Below are 20,255 nucleotides of genomic sequence, written 5' to 3'. Positions count from 1 at the left end.
ACACACATCATAACTCAGGGTAAATGTCATCAGTCATATCTTGGAAATGTAATAATCACATCGAAAGCCTGACACAAACATTTCTATACAGCTAATATCCTGTTAGTGAAAGTTATTGGCAAAAAACTCCAATTGATTTTGTAAAAATGCTTTTAAATTACTGGGTATTTATCAAAACATGATTAATTTACTAATGAATGCGAACGAACACTTTTTTTTTGATCTTGGGCTCCATTTCTGCCAAGCCTTTGATATCTCTATTTTTAGGTTAATGATGGAGACTTCAAAAAATTCACCCTTTACAAGGACAAATTCTGCACACAGTAAAGGGTTAGGTTTTCTCACATACAATCATTGTTACAAACTGAGAGGGTTTGTAGCAATACATTGTTTCTAAATGATGCAGAATTGTTGTGTTTGGCCTCTCTCAAAAAGTGCAGGGAAGGTCGAGGAAAATTATTTGGCAGGAACCAAAAGGTTGGAACACAAACAGTTAGAAGTGGCAAGAAAATATTAATTTTACCACTGCTTAAAAAAACTGCAATGTAAAAGAGCCGAGTTTAAAATTAAGATTAAATGAGACATCAATACAATGTATTGCTTTTTTTCATATTTTGCCACCCTCTTTCTCCCCTCCCTCCCCCACTTTCCACCTCTTCCTTCCCATCTCCACCTCTTCCTTCCCATCTCCACCTCTTCCTTCCCATCTCCACCTCTCCCCCTCCCTCCTTCCACCTCTCCTTCCCACCACTTCTCCCCTTCCCCCCTCCTTCCACCTCTCCACCTCTCCTTCCCACCTCCACTTCTCCCCTTCTCCTCTCTCATTCCACCTCCACCTCCCCTCTCACCCCCCCCACCCTCTCCTCTCCCCTCCTCCTCCACCCTCCCCTTCCTCTCCCCACTCCGTGAGTTTTAATTTGTTTTACAGTGAAGGCAGAAGTGAATGTCACATTCTATTAGAAAATACATATTTGTTGAAGAGAAGACTCAAGGCGACACAGCCCTGCTTATGTCATGTGGCCGAACGAACAATTCTGAAGGGCAGGACAGAAATGTGCCCCTTAACCCTGTCGTATCGGTCATTCAGCCAATTACAGCTATTAAAGACCAGTCCTTTGCATTTTTCACTGTTGCCATGAATAAATAACCTTAGAAGCAAACGCAAATATCGTCCCTATTCAGAAATTGCTGCTGAGTAGACAAGTTAACACAGTGATATAAATAGAGCACATTGTAAAACAGCTGCCTGGCCAATGGTCATTCGGAATGGAGTGGGAGGGTGGGGGGGGGAGTGGGAGGGTGGGGGGGGGAGTGGGAGGGTGGGGGGGGGAGTGGGAGGGTGGGGGGGGGAGTGGGAGGGTGGGGGGGGGAGTGGGAGGGTGGGGGGGGGAGTGGGAGGGTGGGGGGGGGAGTGGGAGGGTGGGGGGGGGAGTGGGAGGGTGGGGGGGGGAGTGGGAGGGTGGGGGGGGGAGTGGGAGGGTGGGGGGGGGAGTGGGAGGGTGGGGGGGGGAGTGGGAGGGTGGGGGGGGAGTGGGAGGGTGGGGGGGGGAGTGGGAGGGTGGGGGGGGGAGTGGGAGGGTGGGGGGGGGAGTGGGAGGGTGGGGGGGGAGTGGGAGGGTGGGGGGGGGAGTGGGAGGGTGGGGGGGGGAGTGGGAGGGTGGGGGGGGGAGTGGGAGGGTGGGGGGGGGAGTGGGAGGGTGGGGGGGGAGTGGGAGGGTGGGGGGGAGTGGGAGGGTGGGGGGGAGTGGGGGGGTGGGGGGGAGTGGGGGGGAGTGGGAGGGTGGGGGGGGAGTGGGAGGGTGGGGGGGGAGTGGGAGGGTGGGGGGGGAGTGGGAGGGTGGGGGGGGGGAGTGGGAGGGTGGGGGGGGAGTGGGAGGGTGGGGGGGGAGTGGGAGGGTGGGGGGGGGGAGTGGGAGGGTGGGGGGGGGAGTGGGAGGGTGGGGGGGGGAGTGGGAGGGTGGGGGGGGAGTGGGAGGGTGGGGGGGGAGTGGGAGGGTGGGGGGGGAGTGGGAGGGTGGGGGGGGAGTGGGAGGGTGGGGGGGGAGTGGGAGGGTGGGGGGGGAGTGGGAGGGTGGGGGGGGAGTGGGAGGGTGGGGGGGGAGTGGGAGGGTGGGGGGGGAGTGGGAGGGTGGGGGGGGGGGAGTGGGGGAGAGAGAGAGAATTCAATCATTCCAGCTGGAAAAATCCGAATGGAATCCAGGAAGTGAACATGGGCAGTGACCCCTCCCATCTCGGCATATTCATAGGCTGCCATGTGACAGCTCCCTGTCGCCTATAACGGTGGGGTGAAGAGCTCCTCACTTGGAGGGGTGGGGACTGCCATAGCCTGCCTTCGGTTCGAGTCGAGTCGGGTGGGGGAGGCTTGAAGGAGCGAGTTAAGCAGCAAGGCGCGGAGGAGGAGGAGGAGGAGGGGGGGGACGGACTTCAGCCTTGGTGTAGCGCCGAGACGCCAGCATCGCGCCGCTCTGATGCCCCGGCGGTGCGCTCTGTAGGAAGTGCCGCAGCTCGTCCGTGCCCGCACATCTGGAAGTCCCCGCTCCGCCGCCTGCCTGACCTGCATTCCGTGTCGGGGCTCCCGCCGTCGCCTTCAGCCCAAATGATGAACTTTCTGCGCCGAAGGCTCTCCGACAGCAGCTTTGTCGCTAATCTGCCGAATGGCTACATGACCGAGCTCCAGCGTCCGGAGCCCCCGAAGCCCCCTCCTCCCGTGTCCCCGACTCCCGACAGGAGGCCGCTGAGCCAGTCCGCTGGAAGCAGCTTCTTCAGCTCCATCTCCAACGCGGTCAAGCAAACCACGGCAGCCGCTGCGGCCGGGATAGCGGATCAGATGTCCATGAGTGCGGCCAAGAGAGCCAAGATCCTACTCATCATTGATGAAATTCAGACCGACTGGTAGGTCGTCCACTCCATCCTGGCCATGAGAGGGGGGGGGTTAAGCCACTGATTTTAAAGGGACATTGCTTCCCAATCCCCAGACCCTGAACAAGAAATCCACGAGTGCATTTAAATTGCGGCCTGAGGGTTAACTATTCTCCACCCAGACACTTTCTAGGCAAAAAATTTTATTATTAAAAAATAATCTTATTTCCCTGCTCACCAATGGTTTAATTAAGGGTGTGTATTGACTGCCTTCCTCCTGGACGCTGATCACTTCAAAGGGGTGGGGATGTTCCCAGGTATAACTCTCTGAGCTGTCCACTCTGCACTGCAGGACAGCGAGCCTCATGCTTTCCACATCTCCGGACCGTTGTCGCAATTCCCCCCCAAAACCCTTCCATTCTATTGAGCCCCTTTTGCATTTTTAAACCCACCGGGGCATGCTCCCAGGTCATTCCCACATTAAGGTGTGACAGCTCCTGTTGAGAAATTTTATCTCCTCTTTAGCACACTTGCTCTCACTGCAAGATCAAGCAATTCCTTTTTGTGTGTGTGTGTGTGTGTGTGTGTGTGTGTGTGTACTTAGCAAAGAACGATCAATATATAACCTAAAGCATTTTTTATTCAGTGTCTGGCCTCAAACAGCATTACTGAGATTCTAACTCGAGATTACAACAAACATTTGCTCTATTTACAGAAAAAAAAAGAGCATTTTGGGGTTACAAATTCCGAAATTGAATGTGCATCTCACATTTACTCATTTACTCTATTACCTGAAATGAAAGAATGTTTATAATAAAGGCGATCGTGCAACATTTGGCCAAACAATCCCTGCCATTATGTTGGTCAGTTTTCACTCCTGTGTGTTATTTTGCGTGTTTCTCTGGACAGGGGAGGGGGGGTGGGTGGGGTCCTCCATGCTGCCTTTAGTGTTTGAAATTGTGTTGCCATGAGATTGCTGGGTCTGCAATGAGTTGTGGCTAAATGGCACTCTGTTAATGACATTATTTGTGATTTGTTAAATGTGAATTGATTCCATCTCTGTGGCAGAAATCGTTGTAAAACCAGAATGTGCAAGTAAACACCTGTATTTTGCTTCAGGAAACTAATATCCTACAATTATAACATCTGTTAAGGTGGTATAGAGATAAGTTTTATCAGTGCAATTATTTCTGGAAATGAGTGCTTTTCGGGGATTCCTCGTAACTAGATCGTGTTCATTGTCGTATTGCAACATCAATTTAACAAAAAAAAACTTTTAAAATGGCTTTCCTGAAGCCTAAGACATTAAAGAACATGCCCATTTTATTTAGAACTCACATTATGATTCATTATGCTTTGGAATTGTTGTCCGATTAAACTTTCAGGGAAGCCACAGGATTTTGTCTAAAAATCAATAAGATGTTGTTTCCTGTGCTCTTGGGATGGTAATCTGCACACCGCCCTGTCATTCTATATATTTGTTTTGTGTATTCCTTGTGTCTGGACAGACTGATGTTTCCAGCAACAAATGAAATGGGATAGATCGGATTCATCCAGAGGTTGCTATTCAACCGGAAGTATGTATTAAAGATATAATAAAGCATTTGATTTGATTGGATCATGGTAATACCTCATCATTGCAATACTGGATTACATGTGTATGATGAAGATCATTCGTGGGCTGCAAGAATGCTAAAATGACTCCCAAATGGTTGCTGATCACCATGTATACGAGATCTTTACTCACTGCAGCATGGATTTGCAAAATGTCATATGACTTTGAAATACTTGACTCCTTCAATCATTCTGCAGTCATTCTGATTACCATGCATTGTACATGATATCCAGGTATAAAATTGATCCATTTTAATGTAACTGACTGAAATTAACATGAAATAAAAGGCTAATTGTAAATCAATAGTAGCTACACTGTTAATTCTGATCACTTGTCTCCACAACTCTGTCTGATTTACTGAATAGCTCATTAAAGTTAACACGGTTGTATCTTGCTTCTCCTAGAGGGCACACTGGATTGTCTTGTTTGACAATTTGAGTGTTACAGTGTTATCTTGGTAAGATAGGACAATAATTGAATTTGGTCATTACTTTTGTTTATCATTTGCATTCATAATTGTCACAGAATCACTAGAAGAATAAAGTCTGCATCCCCGATTGTTAAGCATGCTCCAAATAGTGTCCATTAGCATTGATCAACCATGGTAAATCTGGGATTTCTTGCCCATTCTTGGCTGTCTTTGACGAGTAGGTGCTGGGACTTGTCATAGACCAATTGTAGTACACATGCTGAGGATTCTGACACCAGGCAGCAATGTAAAAAGTGATTGAGGCATGGGATCAGTGGATCCTTGGTTGTGTGTATTTTTTTAAAAATTTGGCTTGCAGGAAGAAAGCAGAGAGTAGTAGTGGAAGTATTCTTCCTGGAGATCAATGACTAGTGGAGTGCTGCAGGGTTCTGTTCTGGGACCCCTGCTCTTTGAGATTTTTTTTTTAATAAATGACCTTGATGAAGTTTGTGGATGACATGAAGGTTGGAAGAGCTGTGGATGGAGCTGAAGGTTGTCAAAGGTTACAAAAGGATATAGACAGGATGCAGAGTTGGGCAAAAAAAATGGGTATAGATTTTAATCTGGATAAGTGTGAGGTGATGCATTTGGAAGGACAAACCAGAAGGATGAATACAGGGTTAACAGTCAGTTACTTAAGAGTGTGAATGAACAGAGGAACATTGGGGTTCAAATCCATACATCTCTCAAGGTCACTGCACAGGTTGATAGTATAGCCAAGAAGCCTTATGGGATGCTGAGATTCATTATTAGGGAGATTGAGTTCAGAAGTAGAGCGGTCATGTACCAACTCTACAAATCTTTGGTAAGACCACACTTCGATATTGTGTTCGGTTCTGATCATCTCATTATAGGAAGGATGTGGAAGCTATGGAGAGGGTGCAGAGGAGATTTACCAGGATGTTGCCTGAATTGGGAACCAATCTTATGAAGCAAGGTTAGCAGAGCTAGGACTTTTCTCTTTGGAGCATAGAAGGATGAGAGGAGACTTGATAGATGTTTACAAGATTGAGATGCATAGGTGGACAGCCAGCACCTGTTTCCAAGGGCAGGATCAGCAAATATCAGAGAACATGTGTACAAAGTTGAGGGAGGGAAGTTTAGGGGAGACACGAGGGTAAGGCTTTCCCCCCCCCCCCACAGAAAGTTACGGGTGCCTGGAATGATGGTGGTGGAGGCTGAAACATTGGGGACATTTCAGAGACTCTTGAACAGGCACATGGATGAAAGAAAATTAGCGTTATGGAGTAGGGAGGGTTTAGTACTTTTAAAGGAAGGGATATTTGGGTCAGCACAACATTGAGGGCCGAAGGTTGTGCTGTTATGTTCTATTGATAATTGAGGACTCCAGGAACACTACTCTGGGGGAGCTTGATTCATAGTGGCTTGCAGCTGGCCTATCCTGCTTGAATGGGATTCTTCCAAAAACCACCTCATCTTTCCTTCTAACAGGTATAATCCTAGTCATGGAAGATCATTTCTCCTGAATCCCACTGAAGTTTGCTTTAATATGGCTCCTCAGTACCACACCAAGCCAAATGCATGGCTGATGGGTAGATTCCTCTCTGATGTAGTGAGATCTCGATATATCTCTGCAGAATATGCCTGTACAATGCCAAACTAGTTGGAGGTTATTGTGAGTCTGCTTATGTTTTTAAATGCCTCTATTGGATTTGCATCGTGTTGTGTGGGCACCACCTATCTTGGGCATTTTTCCCACTTTATCAGGTGTTCCAATCTAAGATGGAGAAAGGGGAAGCTACATGGTCCCTTGAGAGACTGACTTTTTTTTTGGTATCCTCTTCACTTTCCTGCTTCTAACACTCTGCTATGTCTTCCTTTTGTATAATTCATGGACCTAATAGACGCCTAATAGCTTGAATACACCTGAGATTGTCTGATATGGGAAGCTAAGCAGGCTCAGGCCTGGACAGTACTTGGGAGGGGAGACTGGGTGCTGTAGGTTTTTCTGGGGGGGGGGGAAGGCGGGATGCTGGACAAAGTGGTGACTCTCTGTCTGCCTTTCAGAAGCCAAAAGTTAAAGAATTTCATATATGTTACTTCTAAATGTAATATTATGTGACAATAATGGAACTTTTACCATTTATGAACTATTTTAAATTCCAATTTTCCTACTGTGTGACTAGATCATGCCTATTCTGCACCAACTTCCCTTGTTTTTGCCAAGTTACTGTGTGAGCTGTCACCTCCCTCTGCTCCTGTCTTCCCCACAACTCCATGTCTGGATCCTTCCACTCAACTTTCCTTCTGGGCCTCTGCACCAAGACAGCTCTCATCAGTCACAACTAACAGACACCCTGCAACCTTTTCAATTTGTCTGCAACCTTTGCCCCAGCAAAAGCACCTTCAATCCATATCTCCTGCTGCTCACGTTTCTGGCTGGCGCACCCATTTTTCCAAGTTCTTCCCCAATCCCTGTAACCATTTTCTTGCCCCTGACTCACCTAGTTCCAACTGCCTATCTCACACACACTCAACTCACTGGTTCACCTATCCCCATCACTTACTGTTTCCCTCTGTCTATTATTCCCCAATATCTGGTTCCATGCCTTGCTTTTCTTTACTATTAGATTTCTATATGACCACCGCCAGTGGGCTGATAACGCCTCAAACCGTGCATCTTGGCGCCTCACAGTTTGGCGGGCAGCAGCCTCCTTTGAAGAAGACCGCAGAGCCCACCTCACTGACAAAAGGCAAAGGAGGAAAAACCCAACACCCAACCCCAACCAACCAATTTTCCCTTGCAACCGCTGCAATCGTGTCTGCCTGTCCCGCATCGGACTGGTCAGCCACAAACGAGCCTGCAGCTGACGTGGACTTTTTACCCCCTCCATAAATCTTCGTCCGCGAAGCCAAGCCAAAGAAAAAAGAAAGAGATTTCTATATGCAGCCCTTTGTCACTTATCACATCCCAGCCTCTATTTATCTCTACCCTACCTGGCCCCATCTACCCACCAATCCCTCTTCACCAGGATCCACCTATTGCTTGTCACCACACGCCTCTTCCCTCCCTCTCTTTATATTGGCCATCTGCCCTTTATATGCAGTCCTGATGCAGGGTCTTAACCCAAAACATTAACTGAAGATGCTGCCTGATCCACTGTGTTTCTATTTTAGCACACTTTTTGCTTCTGATTTCAGCATCTTCAATCTCTTGTATCCTCCTTTGAAGAAGTTCAGTGATGATGTAATGAAAGTATTTTATGGGCTAATATTTGCTCCATTGACGGGCAATAAATATCTCGAGAGGCTGAGACTGAGTCACTGATCTACAGGCTTTTTATTCACCATAGACAGGGACCTCATCCTGTCAGGCTTTTTGGGGAAGGGTCAAGGTGTTAGAGGCTTTATACAAGGTCAAAAAGGGAGGGGCCACAGGAATAGACGCAGAACTGGGTGGAGCCAGATAATCAAGAATACAGCAGTTCCCCACAACTGTGTACTGTTTGTATTTTGCCCTTGGAGGTGGCAATTGGCCCTCAAGCTGTTGATATGCCAGGTGTCTTCAAATAGATATGGAAACTTGCAAAAGATGCAGGATTGGATAAGCCTCAAACATAGGGCAACTTTGCCAACATGGCTTCTTCAAAATATGCTTGTGACTATTTTTGGAAACAGCTGATATACACAACATCAATGTGTGCTACTTTACAAATATGGGTGTAGGAGGACAATCCCTGGCCCCAAAGGAGGCTTCTGCATTTTGGTGTCCCACAGAAGAGCAGGTGCAATCAAAAGCATTTTCAAAGCAACCTAAAGTAGATAAAATATATATAAAATGGAATTGATTCCAAAGAGTAAGCACTTTTAAACCTTCAATTGAGTTAAGAATTGATTTTTGTTTTGATACATCAAAGTGGATTGAACATTAAAAAGTGCTAGTTTTGCCAAGTTCCAAAACAGAATGAAAGAAATAAACCTGTTTGGGTTTTGAATTTGACTTCCCACTTGTGTGTTTCTAAGAGATTACTAAATTAGTTCCAGTGCTCTATCAGACATTTGCGAGGAGAGTCAAGTTGGACACCGTTCTGGTGTGAACATATGTGAATGGATTTTGAGGGCTGCTGGCAGGAAGTTTGGAGGAAAAGCAGATCATGAGGAGAATAGTGTTACACCAACATTCGAGATAATACTCCAAGTAACTTTCTACAGCTGAATACACATTCAGCAGATAGTAGCTGCTATTGTGACAGATTATGTTGTTTCTATTGTTTATAGATAGGTTTTTAGGAGATAAATTGGGGCAGCTTTTTTTTTAAGTGTCAGTCACATACAAACACTTCAAAACCGATCTTATTTAATATATTTGAGCTCTGCTCATGCTAGACAAGCCGGCGCCAAGAGCCTTTCCAAAAGCCCAAGAGATGTCACTAATGGATTGTTTACAAAAGGACAAAAGATGTAAGAACTTGTTGAGCCAGAGTCTGTCTGGAGTGGAACTTGCTGTTCTAAGAGGGCCATGTGGTTTTGCAAGCAAAGAGAGCAAAACAAGCTTTTTCTGTGTGTGGGAGAGGGAGATCTGCAGTTTTACAGCCAACAGCAGCTGGGACTGGAACAGGATAAGCTGGCAAGCTTGTGGAAAAACACCATTTGGAAGATGGGTTGTGAGTGCTAGTTCAGCCTGGTCAAAGCTCTTGTAGCTCATACAAGAGGAGAGGACTGGTTACCTAATGTTGCACTTGAAATAAGAGAAACAAAAAGGAACTCTGTGGTGAACTGAAAGAAAGATATTATCATCTGGAAAACCCTTATGGGGCAAGTTTCTTTGACAAGACACTGAAGTGGCTGGTTACAAGGAATCATTTGTGGTGTCCTGCGAACAACAAATCTCTCTCTGAAAACTGACAGAAACTTCCTGAGCGGTAACCCATTTACCTTTCTAGCATCAAAGCTTGGTGAACGTCATAAATGTTAAATTCTGTGCACAGTGTAAGAATTGCCTACTACCAGTAAACTTGGAGGAATGAGAAGTGAGATTGGACTGTGAATCAAAGAAATTTTCTAAATGTACATACATGTGCACTTAGAAATAGAAGGGGGTTAAGTTAGATTAGTTAAGTTAATAGTGATAAGATAAAGTTTGATCCTGTTTTCATTTTTAAAGATAATTAAAAACAATTTTTGTTTAAGTAACCCATTTGTCTTGTTGAATCTCTATTACTGCTGTGTTTTGGGGTCCTCGGAGCTCTTAACACCATAACCACTATTCAAAAGGATCAGCCACTATTTTCTGTTTAATTAATGATTTTGAAGTTTATTACTGTTTTTGAAAGTCTATGTAATGATTTTGCATCACTCTTCACTTCAGAAGACGTTGCTGATATCCTGAAGATATCAGATGAGCTAATTTGAAATAACATGATAGAACATACAAAAATCCTAATTGACAGTGGCAAAGTATTGGAGAAGTTCGATGGGATAGTGACAGACAATGGACAGTGCACAATGTTTTTTTTAAAAAATACTTTAAAATAAAACCACTTAGCAAATATATCACAATATTTCAAACTTAATCCAGATACATGTGGTATTTTTTTTAAAAAGAAAAAAAAAAGAAAATAAAGAAATATAAAAGAAAGAAAAACCTCGTATGAATCTCCCAACCCCCTACAAACTTTAAAAAAGAGGGATGGGAAACCATAACAGGAGAACTTAGCTTTCCAATACTTTTAAGGATATAAATTTTTATAGAGACCTATAAGAGAAAAGGTATGTTTGAGATTCATCGAAATTTTAATACCAACAGTTTGTAAATATGGGCTCCATAGTTCACAAAATTTATATTTCTTAAATTATAAGTAATTTTATCAAGTGGAATACATCTCTGAATTTTTCCATTCTCAATCTGTTTCTGACAAGTTTATAGCAATGCATTTTCTAGCTATCGGCAAGGCAATTTGAACAAAGTTTGCTTGATACATACTCAGTTTTAATTTAGGTTTAATCCCTCTAATGTCTCCCAGTAAAAATACTGTGGGGAAATCTTGCTCCAGTTATTTAATAAATTTCAAGCCAACAAGGTTTAATTGTGGAACATGCAAAGTCGAATGCAAAAAAGTACCAACTTCTTGTCCACATCTAAATCCTAAATCTGAATAAATATAATTCATATTGTGTAACTTTAGTGGTGTTAAATATAATTGATGAATAAAATATTATTGAGCCAACTGATAGCTTATATTTATTGTACTTTTGATACTCACTTTACGTATCTGAATCCATCTACATTCATCTATATGTTTATTTAATTCGATCTCCCATTTGTCTTGATTTATGATTGCTGTCTTTTGTAATAATTTGAACATTTCGGAAATAAATTTCTTTACATCCCTAGTTCATAATAATAACTCCTGACTCCACTGTTAATACTAAATCTTGACCAAAAATTTCAATTTGATAATAACAAAACTTTGTATTTTCCAATATCTTAAACTTTTCCTTCTTTCTACTAAAAGTAATACATTTCCTGGCTTCCAAGCAATCTTTAATTTAACACACAATGGTTTTAAACAAAGCAACCAAAGAGGTATGGACCAGGTGGTTGAAACTTTCTGTATCTTGCTGTATTTCAAGAGGGTACTAGATTAGAAAACTACCAATGTGAAACTTTGTTCCAACAAAAAGGCAGAGAATAACTGACAAGTTAGATGCTAGTCTCTATAAATCAGTGAGGAAATGATTAATCATGTAGTAATACAGAATATAATTAAACCTAGTCAATGTAGTTTTGTGAAAGATGAATAGTGTTTGGCAAATTTACCTAAATTCTTTGAGGATGAAATAAGAAAAATTGTAGGTGCCGTTTACTGAAATTTCTAAAAGCCATTTGTTAAGGATGCCACTGTAAGAAGCTGGTGCATAAATTAAAACCCCTTCATTTTGGAAGAAGTGTGTTAGAAGGGAATTTAAAAATGGGTTGGAATAAATGCTTCCTTTGCAGACTGGAAGGAGTTCGCTGGTGGTGTACCACAGGGATCAGTTTCTCATCTGCCACTGTTCACCATCTACATTAATAACCTGAAGGAAGGAGCAGTATGCAACCCTTCCAAATTTCGAGATGATAATTAAAATGGGTAGAAGGGAGTATTATGATGGCATACTGTGATTCTACATTGGGATTTTTGAAAGATCAGGTGAGTGACAAATGGAGTCTAATGTGGGTAAGTGAGGTCATGCACTTTGGAGGAGAAATCAAAAGGCAGATTATTTGAATGGAAAGGGAGAGATTGTAGGTAGCTACAGAGAGGTTTAGGTGCTCTAGTGTATGGATCAAAGTTAGCAGGCAGTTAAGGCATAAAATATTTTGGTATTCATATAAAGGAGCAAGAGTTTTAAAAATACAGAGGTTAATTACAAATGCCTGGGTTTTGGAAATGCCTCACCTGAAATATTTAGTTTTGGATCCCTTAAATAGGAACGTTGGAGACAATATAAAGAAGATGTGTCAATCTCATCCACACGTATTAAATCAGTAGCAGCATTTTGTCGACTTCACTCCCTCACACTGACCCAGAGATGGTAAAAGAAAAATTCTTGGCTGTATGAAACGAGAAAGGTTCAAAGAAAAGTCTGTTGTGGTGAATTGGAGGTTAAGTGTTCGCACCATCCACCACTTGTATGCTGGAAGAGATCGTGAGATGTCGTAAGAGCCAGATGTGAACACTTGAACCAGCTGTGAGGAATAAATGTTGTGGTTTGAGCCCTACCACTGACTGGCTTTGCTCCATCCAAGGGATATCCTTGGTCTTTGAAGGCTGACTACTTTCTCCTCTATGGGTATCAGATGAAGCTATAGGGTTTGCCACCAGCCACCTTAAAGGTTGCAATCTGTAATTATGAGTTTTCTTGTCCTTCGTAGGTGATGGAATTGCATTGGTAAATATTGCACAATGTACTTGGCATGATTGAATCATTGGCAGAGTACCTACATGGAGAGCTGGATGTGAGCTTTGCAGTAGTGCAACCTGTGGCAGACTGGATTAAAGTTGGTCATAAATTCTGATTTTAATCATTCACAAACATTCTCCAGGAATTAAAGCATAGTACTAGAACCTGAGTAGTCAGTGTACGTCAGATAGCATGAGCCCTTCAACAAGGTATGGACAAAATGTGTGCAGGTGCCCGCCTACATTTTGCCTGTAATTTGGTGAAGAGTTCAAGCCTGAACTGTTGATTATGTATCTATCTTTGCAATGTAGAGTACGCTGTTTAACCTGCTGAGTTTTTCCAACATTGTGTTTTTACTTCAACCACTACGACTGCAGATTTTTGGTTTTACTTTTTAAAAAAAAACAACTTTTTGTTTGTGAATAATTGTTGGGGAGGGTGAACTGAACAACGTTTTGGGCTTGGGGAACAGTTGTCAGGAGTTGTCATTTGAGGATGCAGTCACTGTCCTTGACTATGTAACTGACGTGTTGAGCTTTTAGCGATTCAGTCCTTGTACTCTCTGCGCCTAGTGCTACAGTCATCTGCTCCAAGAACGTCAATGAATTTCTGAGCTGAGGGGCTTGCGAGTTCATCCCCTCCCCTAGCTTTAGAGCACAGGTGGCACAGCTAGTTATGGTAAAGATCATCAACTTTCATTAAGATATGTTTGGCCAAGATGTTTCTTCCAAGTATACTAGCATATTCAATTAACAGTGGCACTAAATGTTTAAAAGTTGGCAGGTCATGTAGCATCCATAGAAAGTAAAAAGGTAACCAATGTTCCAGGCCTGAGCCCTTGTCAGAAATAAGAACGGTGAGGGGGGGGGAATAAAAACAGGTTGATGCCGGAGTAAAAAGGTGGAGGGTTAGGAGGGAGGAAGGGTGAAAGGTACATGCACAGGTAAGAGGAAATGGATGGATACAAGTGGGAGGGGAGGAGGAAAAGAGCTGATGGGGCAGAGGGTGGAGGGCTAAGCTCTGATAAAAGGAAAGGGAAGGAGTGAGAGAAAAGGAGACAGAAGGATTATGAGAGAAAGATGAGTGAGGGGATTAGCAAGAAGTTGATGCCGTATGGCTGTAGAGTGCCAAGACTGAATACAAGGTGTTTTCTCCAAATTGCAGGTAGCCTTAATTGGCAATACACAACATTCAATTGATATTTTTCATAAATTGTATTTGATTTCAAATTTGTGCAAAAAGAATGACCAGAGCAAATAAAAAGGGAACTTTTTAAAAAAAAAAAGTTTAAAATTTGATATCCAGTTTTGCTGATCATGTCGTGAAATTTGTTTTGTTCTTATGTGTTCTAATTATAGCATTTTTAGGTTGGTTCCTGCCATGCTTTTTTAAACCTGTGTTAGAAACCTATTTGGGAACCTTGTTCTCCAGGCTTCGCAAATGTAGCCAGTCGAAAATTGTATGGAATGTTCAGGCTGAGGAAAGTTAATCTCCCACCCTCCATCCTCGCTACATTCTACAGAGGATGTATCGAGAGCATCCTGTGCAACTGCATTACTGCCTGGTTGGAAGCTGGACCACTTCAGTCTGCAAGACCCTGCAGAGGATAGTGAAATCAGCAGAAAATATCATTGGAGGCTCCCTTCCTATCGTGAAGGACACCTACAGCACGCTATTGCAGGCTAAAGGCAATAAACATCGTGAACGGGTCCACACACGCCTCAGGTAAACTGTTCTCCCTTCTGCCATCTGGTAGGAGCTACTGCAGCACTCAGGCCCTTGTGTCCAGATTGTGTCACAGTTTGTATTTTTTGCCTCAAGCCATCAGACTCCTGAACTCCCAGAACATTTGGGGATAGGATACTGTGGAATGTTAATGTATACGTCTTAATATTTTAATGTGTTTAACTTCTATTTATGTAAATATGCTCTGTGGCCCCGGAGAACTATCTCATCTTTAACATGTGAGCATGGAATGAATGATAAATAAAGGTGACTTGACAGGACAGATTTTACTGGCAAGGATATATTTAATAACCAATTCCAATAATCCTCAGTGTGGAGCTATTGTCCTTGGTACAGGCTTGTCAATGTTTTTACAGCCATGCAGCTTGTGGGTCAACCACTTGATAGGCTGAGCCAAGTTGCTGTTCAGACACCACCTGCTTCCCACCTTCTTACTGAAACTTACCTGGACCAGACTAGGGCTGGGGGTGGGGGTGGGGGTGGGGGGCGGGGGCGGGGGTGGAGGAAGGGAGCAGGGGCCAATCAAGCTGAGCTGCCAGAAGGACTCAGCAAAAAGAGTCTTTGGACCACGCAGTATTGAGCCCCTCCCGTTCAATATCCTGGCAGGCTTTGATGGCATTGAGGCTTCGGGAGGGGCAATGGGAACAGAAATCTCATTTTGTCAAAGTGAGGATTTTATTTGAACACTTTATACGTGATTGTGATCATGGGAGACATTTAAAATCTATTTGAAAAGTTTTAAATAATTGAAAAAAATTCATGTTAATAACAATATCTTGCTGCTGTATCTTCTCTTGTAATCTTTCAAGTTCTTTTATTATATTTTAATTAAGAAAAGAACACCACACACATTCTATGTCTTGAGTTGATAAGAGCTGTCATACTACCTAAGCATAAATTTGATCAGCTTTGTTCGTGCCCCGCACAGTCAGTGGCGTAGCTGTGGATCTCAGCCTAGTGGGACTTTGAGGCCAGGGCGACTTTACAGCTTACTGGCTTTTCTTTAAGGGAGTAACACTGCACCGTTTCAGGGTGGGTGAAACTCGTGATGCTCCTACTATCAAAAAGGCATCGTGTCACCTGATCATTGACTGAGATGCCCATCATAGACTGGGAAAGGTGATGTGGATTCTTCTGGTCCAGCACCACAGAGACTAGTGTCAGTTCGTGGTCCGGTGGCGTCATTATCCCCGGATGCTGGTGATCCCCGTGTTGTGACGTGGTTGTCCCTTGAAGCTGATGGCAGTTCCCATGCTCTGCACACTGTGGCACTGGGACGGGAAGGTGGCTGCGATCGACTGCGATCGAGTAGCACTTTGGGTGCTCCTGGGAGACTGTGGCTGTGGTGGGTTTGCTCATCGAACGTGGGAGCAGGCTGCTGGTCTGTGGACCCAAGTCCCCAGATAGTGATCCCCAGATAGTGATCCCCATGTGGACATTGCTCCATTCACCAAGTAAGCTTCCATGTTACGGAGAACCATCTCCAGCGAGTTTTTTTTTGAGGTTTATATCCCCTCGTATGTCTAACTTGCTCTTCTTGGGTAGCCTCTTGCACATGTAGTTGGACCTGACGTTTACGACATGGGCGCCTGCGACATAGGCGCCCTGGATCATATCCTCCGTGTTTTGAACACTCAACACTGCCTGGAAGTTGCACACTCATGCAAGTCCCCGCAGGGCCCAGAGGAACTCGTGGCTCGATTCACCCAGTTTCTGTCTGCGGGTGATCAGCATGTGCCTGACATATATTTCATTGACTTTCTCCCTGTACTGGTCCTTGTGTATGTTCATTTCCTCCCTGTACATTAAGGCATCCCTGATCATTGGGAACATTCTATGTCTGACCCAGGAGAAGAGGAGGTGCAGCTTGTTTGTCTCTGAGGCTACGACTCCAGTGGAGTCTGTAGAAAGACCGCAAAGCAGCATAGCCAGAGTTCAAAGTAGTCTGAGGCTTCTGGTGATTGTGGGTTGATCTCCATCTTACCCGGCTTCAAGAGTTGTTCCATCGTTGGGAAAAAAAATACTGTAAATAGAATTGATGTGCTATCAATAACTCAAGACTAGAGTTACGGAGCTGTAAACTTTTATTTACAATAAACTTGAAGGTCATCCTGTAGTGTGACCCAGGCTTTCTGGGAGGTGTTGGAGCCTTTATACAGGGTCAAGTGGGAGGAGCCACAGGACAGGGCGGAGCCAGATTAATGAGTGTAGAGCAGTTCACAATAAAGGGTTGGTTCGCACGCTGTGGTTTCCATTTTCATCTGGAATCTCCACTTCACCCAGGAGATAGCTTTTTGCAGGTCATACCTGCTCCTTCTACAGTGATCTGGAGCTCCAGACTTGAATGTCTGTTATCTAGTTCTCACCAGGTTTTCGGATTGTTCACCCAGGGCTACTGGTTGGGGAAGTCCCTAAACAATTTGATGGGGGCACACACATCTGCAGCTGTCTTGATAAAGTCTGTGACAGCACTGGTTTAATCACTCAGATCCTCAACTGAATCCTTGAACACTGCACAGCAGACTGCTGACTGGAGGAAGTCCTATAGCAATTCTTCAGATGTCCTGATCTCTGGAACCTCTCTTTTCAAGGTCCTGCCTGTATGAAGGTAGAAGGAGTACAGCCAGGTGATCCAACTTGCCAAAATGTGGTCTCCGGAAAGAACGGTAGGCCTTCCTTATCCTTGGTGTAGCAGTGACCGAGAGTGCTGGGACCTCTGGTGCAGCAGGTTACATGCTGGTGGTAGTTGGCCAGGGTTTTTTGAGGCAGGCCTAGTTAAAGTCGCCAACTAATATTTGTAGTGCGTTGGGCTGGGCTATCGGCTGACCATGTCATGCCACTCCGCAAATCCCTGTTTGTAATTGGCATCAGAGGTGCAACAGCAAACAACAAGATAATGAAATCCTGAAGTTTTTAATCATGCCAGGAAATTTAGATCACATTTACTGTTAATTATAACTCATGCAATAGTTGATTTATTTCCCCTCTGAACCCATTTCTAATTGTTCAGCATTCTGCTGGGATTTCTTCTAATAAATGTCAAAGACTGCTTGGTGTCTGTTCAGTCATAGTACTGAAATGTGCCCTTCAGCTTCCGGAGTCTGCACTGACCAAACGTAGTTTAATATTAATTTTACTTCTTTTTCTCCACTTTCCCATGAACTCTGTCCAGATTCTACCATTCGCCTACATCCCTGGGGTAATTTACAGTGACTAGTTATCGCACTCCTGAAGCTTGTTGCCTAGACCCTGCGGGGTAGCCAAGTGAGTGGTGGCATCAAGTAGTGGCATCATTTCGCTGATAGAACCACGATACATCCGGAGGTCTCAGCAGTGAATCCCGGCATCCCGGACTCATCCCTCTTGACACCCTTCACTCACTTGGAGGCCCAAATGGAATCTTTTCTCCTCATCCAGAGCCACTGACTATATAAAAACAGTGCAATGTTACACGAAATTCGCTTTAGTTTGCCAGAATGCAGACAGATTTGCCACCAGCAGAAATTGCCTAAAGGTTGCCTTGTTCTGCAACCAAAAGGTAAAGGAAGTGATTATCATGTTAAACTGCTTAACCTAGCACTGACAGAGGAACTGCTCCCATTTAGCAATGTTCACAAATGGATAGATAGCAGAAGTGAGAAGGGTATGCGAGGAAAATGGCTCACAGGCTACAAGAAGGGTGGAGACCGAATCGATCAATACCTTTAAAAGGGATTAGATAGGGACCTGACAGAGATTTGCAAGGCTTTGGAGAAAGGACATAATTGTTATATGAGGGAACTAGTGCATAGTCAAACAATGTTCTGTGCCATAAAATCTGCATGATTTTAGGAATTGTTTTATTTCAGCAATAATTATACGGGTAAGGAGAGAAGTGAAAGATTTAGTTTGTATCAAATCAACTTTAAACAAAAAATTTGCAGTTTGTAGTGAATGAATCCTTGGTTTCCTTAGCCTTTAACAGCCTGGATGTTAAAAGGAACTCTTCAATTTTTTTTTCTCCCCTCTTTCTTTCCTCTCTCTCCAGGAGCGAGTTCTATTGCTGGTTTCAAACCAGTACAAATTCAGAAATTTAGTGCTGCTTCTCTGAACAATCAAAACCACCTGAAGAAGTGCAGAACAGTGGACATGAAGAGAGGAAAACAGTGGGCAACACTTGAACAGAACACAAGTTTGGTAACAGGGAAAAACTAGTACCTGGTGGCACATATTAACGCTAGTGGAAATACTTCACCTTTTAAGCAAGTGTCCATTTGTGTACTTTGTCTAGTTGTGTCTGTAATTTCTATGTTTTTGTTGTTGGCTCATAATATATATTAGAGGTGAAAGATGCTATAAATCTCATAATCCTGGAGTCATATTGAGTGAATGCTTTGTCAGACAAATGCTGATCAAAATGATAACCTTTAACTTGATTGGAGATGAGAGTTGTAAGGAATGTGAAATGGTCCAGACTCCTCAATATGGGAACTCTGATGAGGACATTGTGTGGAGAGAACCTAATCTAAGAAATTAGTAGTATTTGAAATTGGATATTGGATACCAATGGAGTGTAGTTGGGTTTAACTTGCAATAACATTTACTGGTCACAGACATTTTTATAACCATGCCTTTAAACATGAAAACCCAACATTCTTTTGCTATGTTTCAAGTATTCCTGGATCTCGTAAGTACCACTGAAAATGAAGTTCTTTGTGGACTCCTCGTAAAATGACGTTACCACAATACAAGTAACCCTCATCTTGCAACTGAATGAATGAATACAAGGGAGAGAATGTGGTCATTCCAGATGTCAGAGAGACTCCTGAACAGCAGGTGTGTCCTCTGTACAAAGGGCCAGGAAAACCTTTCACAGCTGCAGGTAGCAGGCAGTTGTGGGGAGATCGCTTAATTGTGTGAATGCAGTGCCAGCTTTGTCTGCTGAAAAGTATATGGAGTATCCCTTCCTTGGAGTGTGGAATTTGGGTCCTTTCTCAAAAGCAGCTGTGGCAAAAGTTAGGCGAAGCAGCCTGAACTGATCCGGAGGGAGCATCAGCCACCTTTTGAGGGTGTTATGTTTTGAGAGGACAAATTTATCATTTGCCCTTTTAAGTCCCATTGATTAAGGGACAATGATGTTCTTGAGACCTGATTGTTCTGAGTAACTTAAGAACTTATTTAAAAGAATCTCGGATAATGAAATGCACAATGCAGATTGGACAGCATTTGTCCAACCTTGAATTAACATATGGCAAAAAAAAGGTCTTGAAGATTTCAAGAGAAAAATTCTAAGAAAAGGCATGCACAAAAGAAGTCAGCAGGTCGCGCAGCATCCATAAGAAGTCGAGCGCGGTTGATGTTTCAGGCCTGGGCCCTTCTTCTGAAAAGCCAAATGCACAGAAGCTGAATACAAAGCATGCTGAATGTACTGCCAAGTAGCATGCGTGCAGAAAGAAATGCTCAAGTCAATGAAAGGCTTCCAACCTGAAATGTGGGGCAAGACCACTCCAATAGCCAAATGGCAATTTCCATACTTGGGGGAGAATAAATGATACAAATCACCAGTATTTTTCACCCTTTCTGAATGTGCCTAAACACTAGGGACACAAAGAGGAGAAATGCATTCTGAAAGTTAGTTGCCCCTTATGATCTGCTTTGCATGGAGATAAAAGTTGCGGC

The 20,255-nt window shown here is 43.7% G+C and overlaps 1 protein-coding gene across 1 annotated transcript; it reads left to right on the top strand.

Moving 5' to 3' along the window:
• The first annotated feature begins 2,314 nt into the window (after positions 1-2,314).
• Positions 2,315-18,971, top strand: LOC138764226 (synapsin-2-like). Its single transcript, XM_069939861.1, has 2 exons — positions 2,315-2,892; positions 18,625-18,971. Exons 1-2 carry the CDS (start codon positions 2,597-2,599, stop codon positions 18,671-18,673), a joined length of 345 nt encoding a protein of 114 aa, XP_069795962.1. The 5' UTR covers positions 2,315-2,596; the 3' UTR covers positions 18,674-18,971.
• The last annotated feature ends 1,284 nt before the right edge of the window (positions 18,972-20,255 follow it).

The sequence above is a fragment of the Narcine bancroftii genome, chromosome 5 (assembly GCF_036971445.1).
Source record: "Narcine bancroftii isolate sNarBan1 chromosome 5, sNarBan1.hap1, whole genome shotgun sequence".
In the NCBI taxonomy this organism is placed as follows: domain Eukaryota; kingdom Metazoa; phylum Chordata; class Chondrichthyes; order Torpediniformes; family Narcinidae; genus Narcine; species Narcine bancroftii.
The sequence above is the reverse complement of the archived record's forward strand: the minus strand, read 5'-3'. Positions and strand labels throughout refer to the sequence as shown.

What these genes read in the sequence shown, in the direction of transcription:
- LOC138764226 (XM_069939861.1), top strand. Translation starts at nt 2,597, where the DNA reads ATGATGAACTTTCTGCGCCGAAGGCTCTCCGACAGCAGCTTTGTCGCT. An exon ending in GATGAAATTCAGACCGACTG is followed by an intron (nt 2,893 to 18,624) that starts GTAGGTCGTCCA and finishes CTCTCTCTCCAG; the next exon opens with GAGCGAGTTCTATTGCTGGT.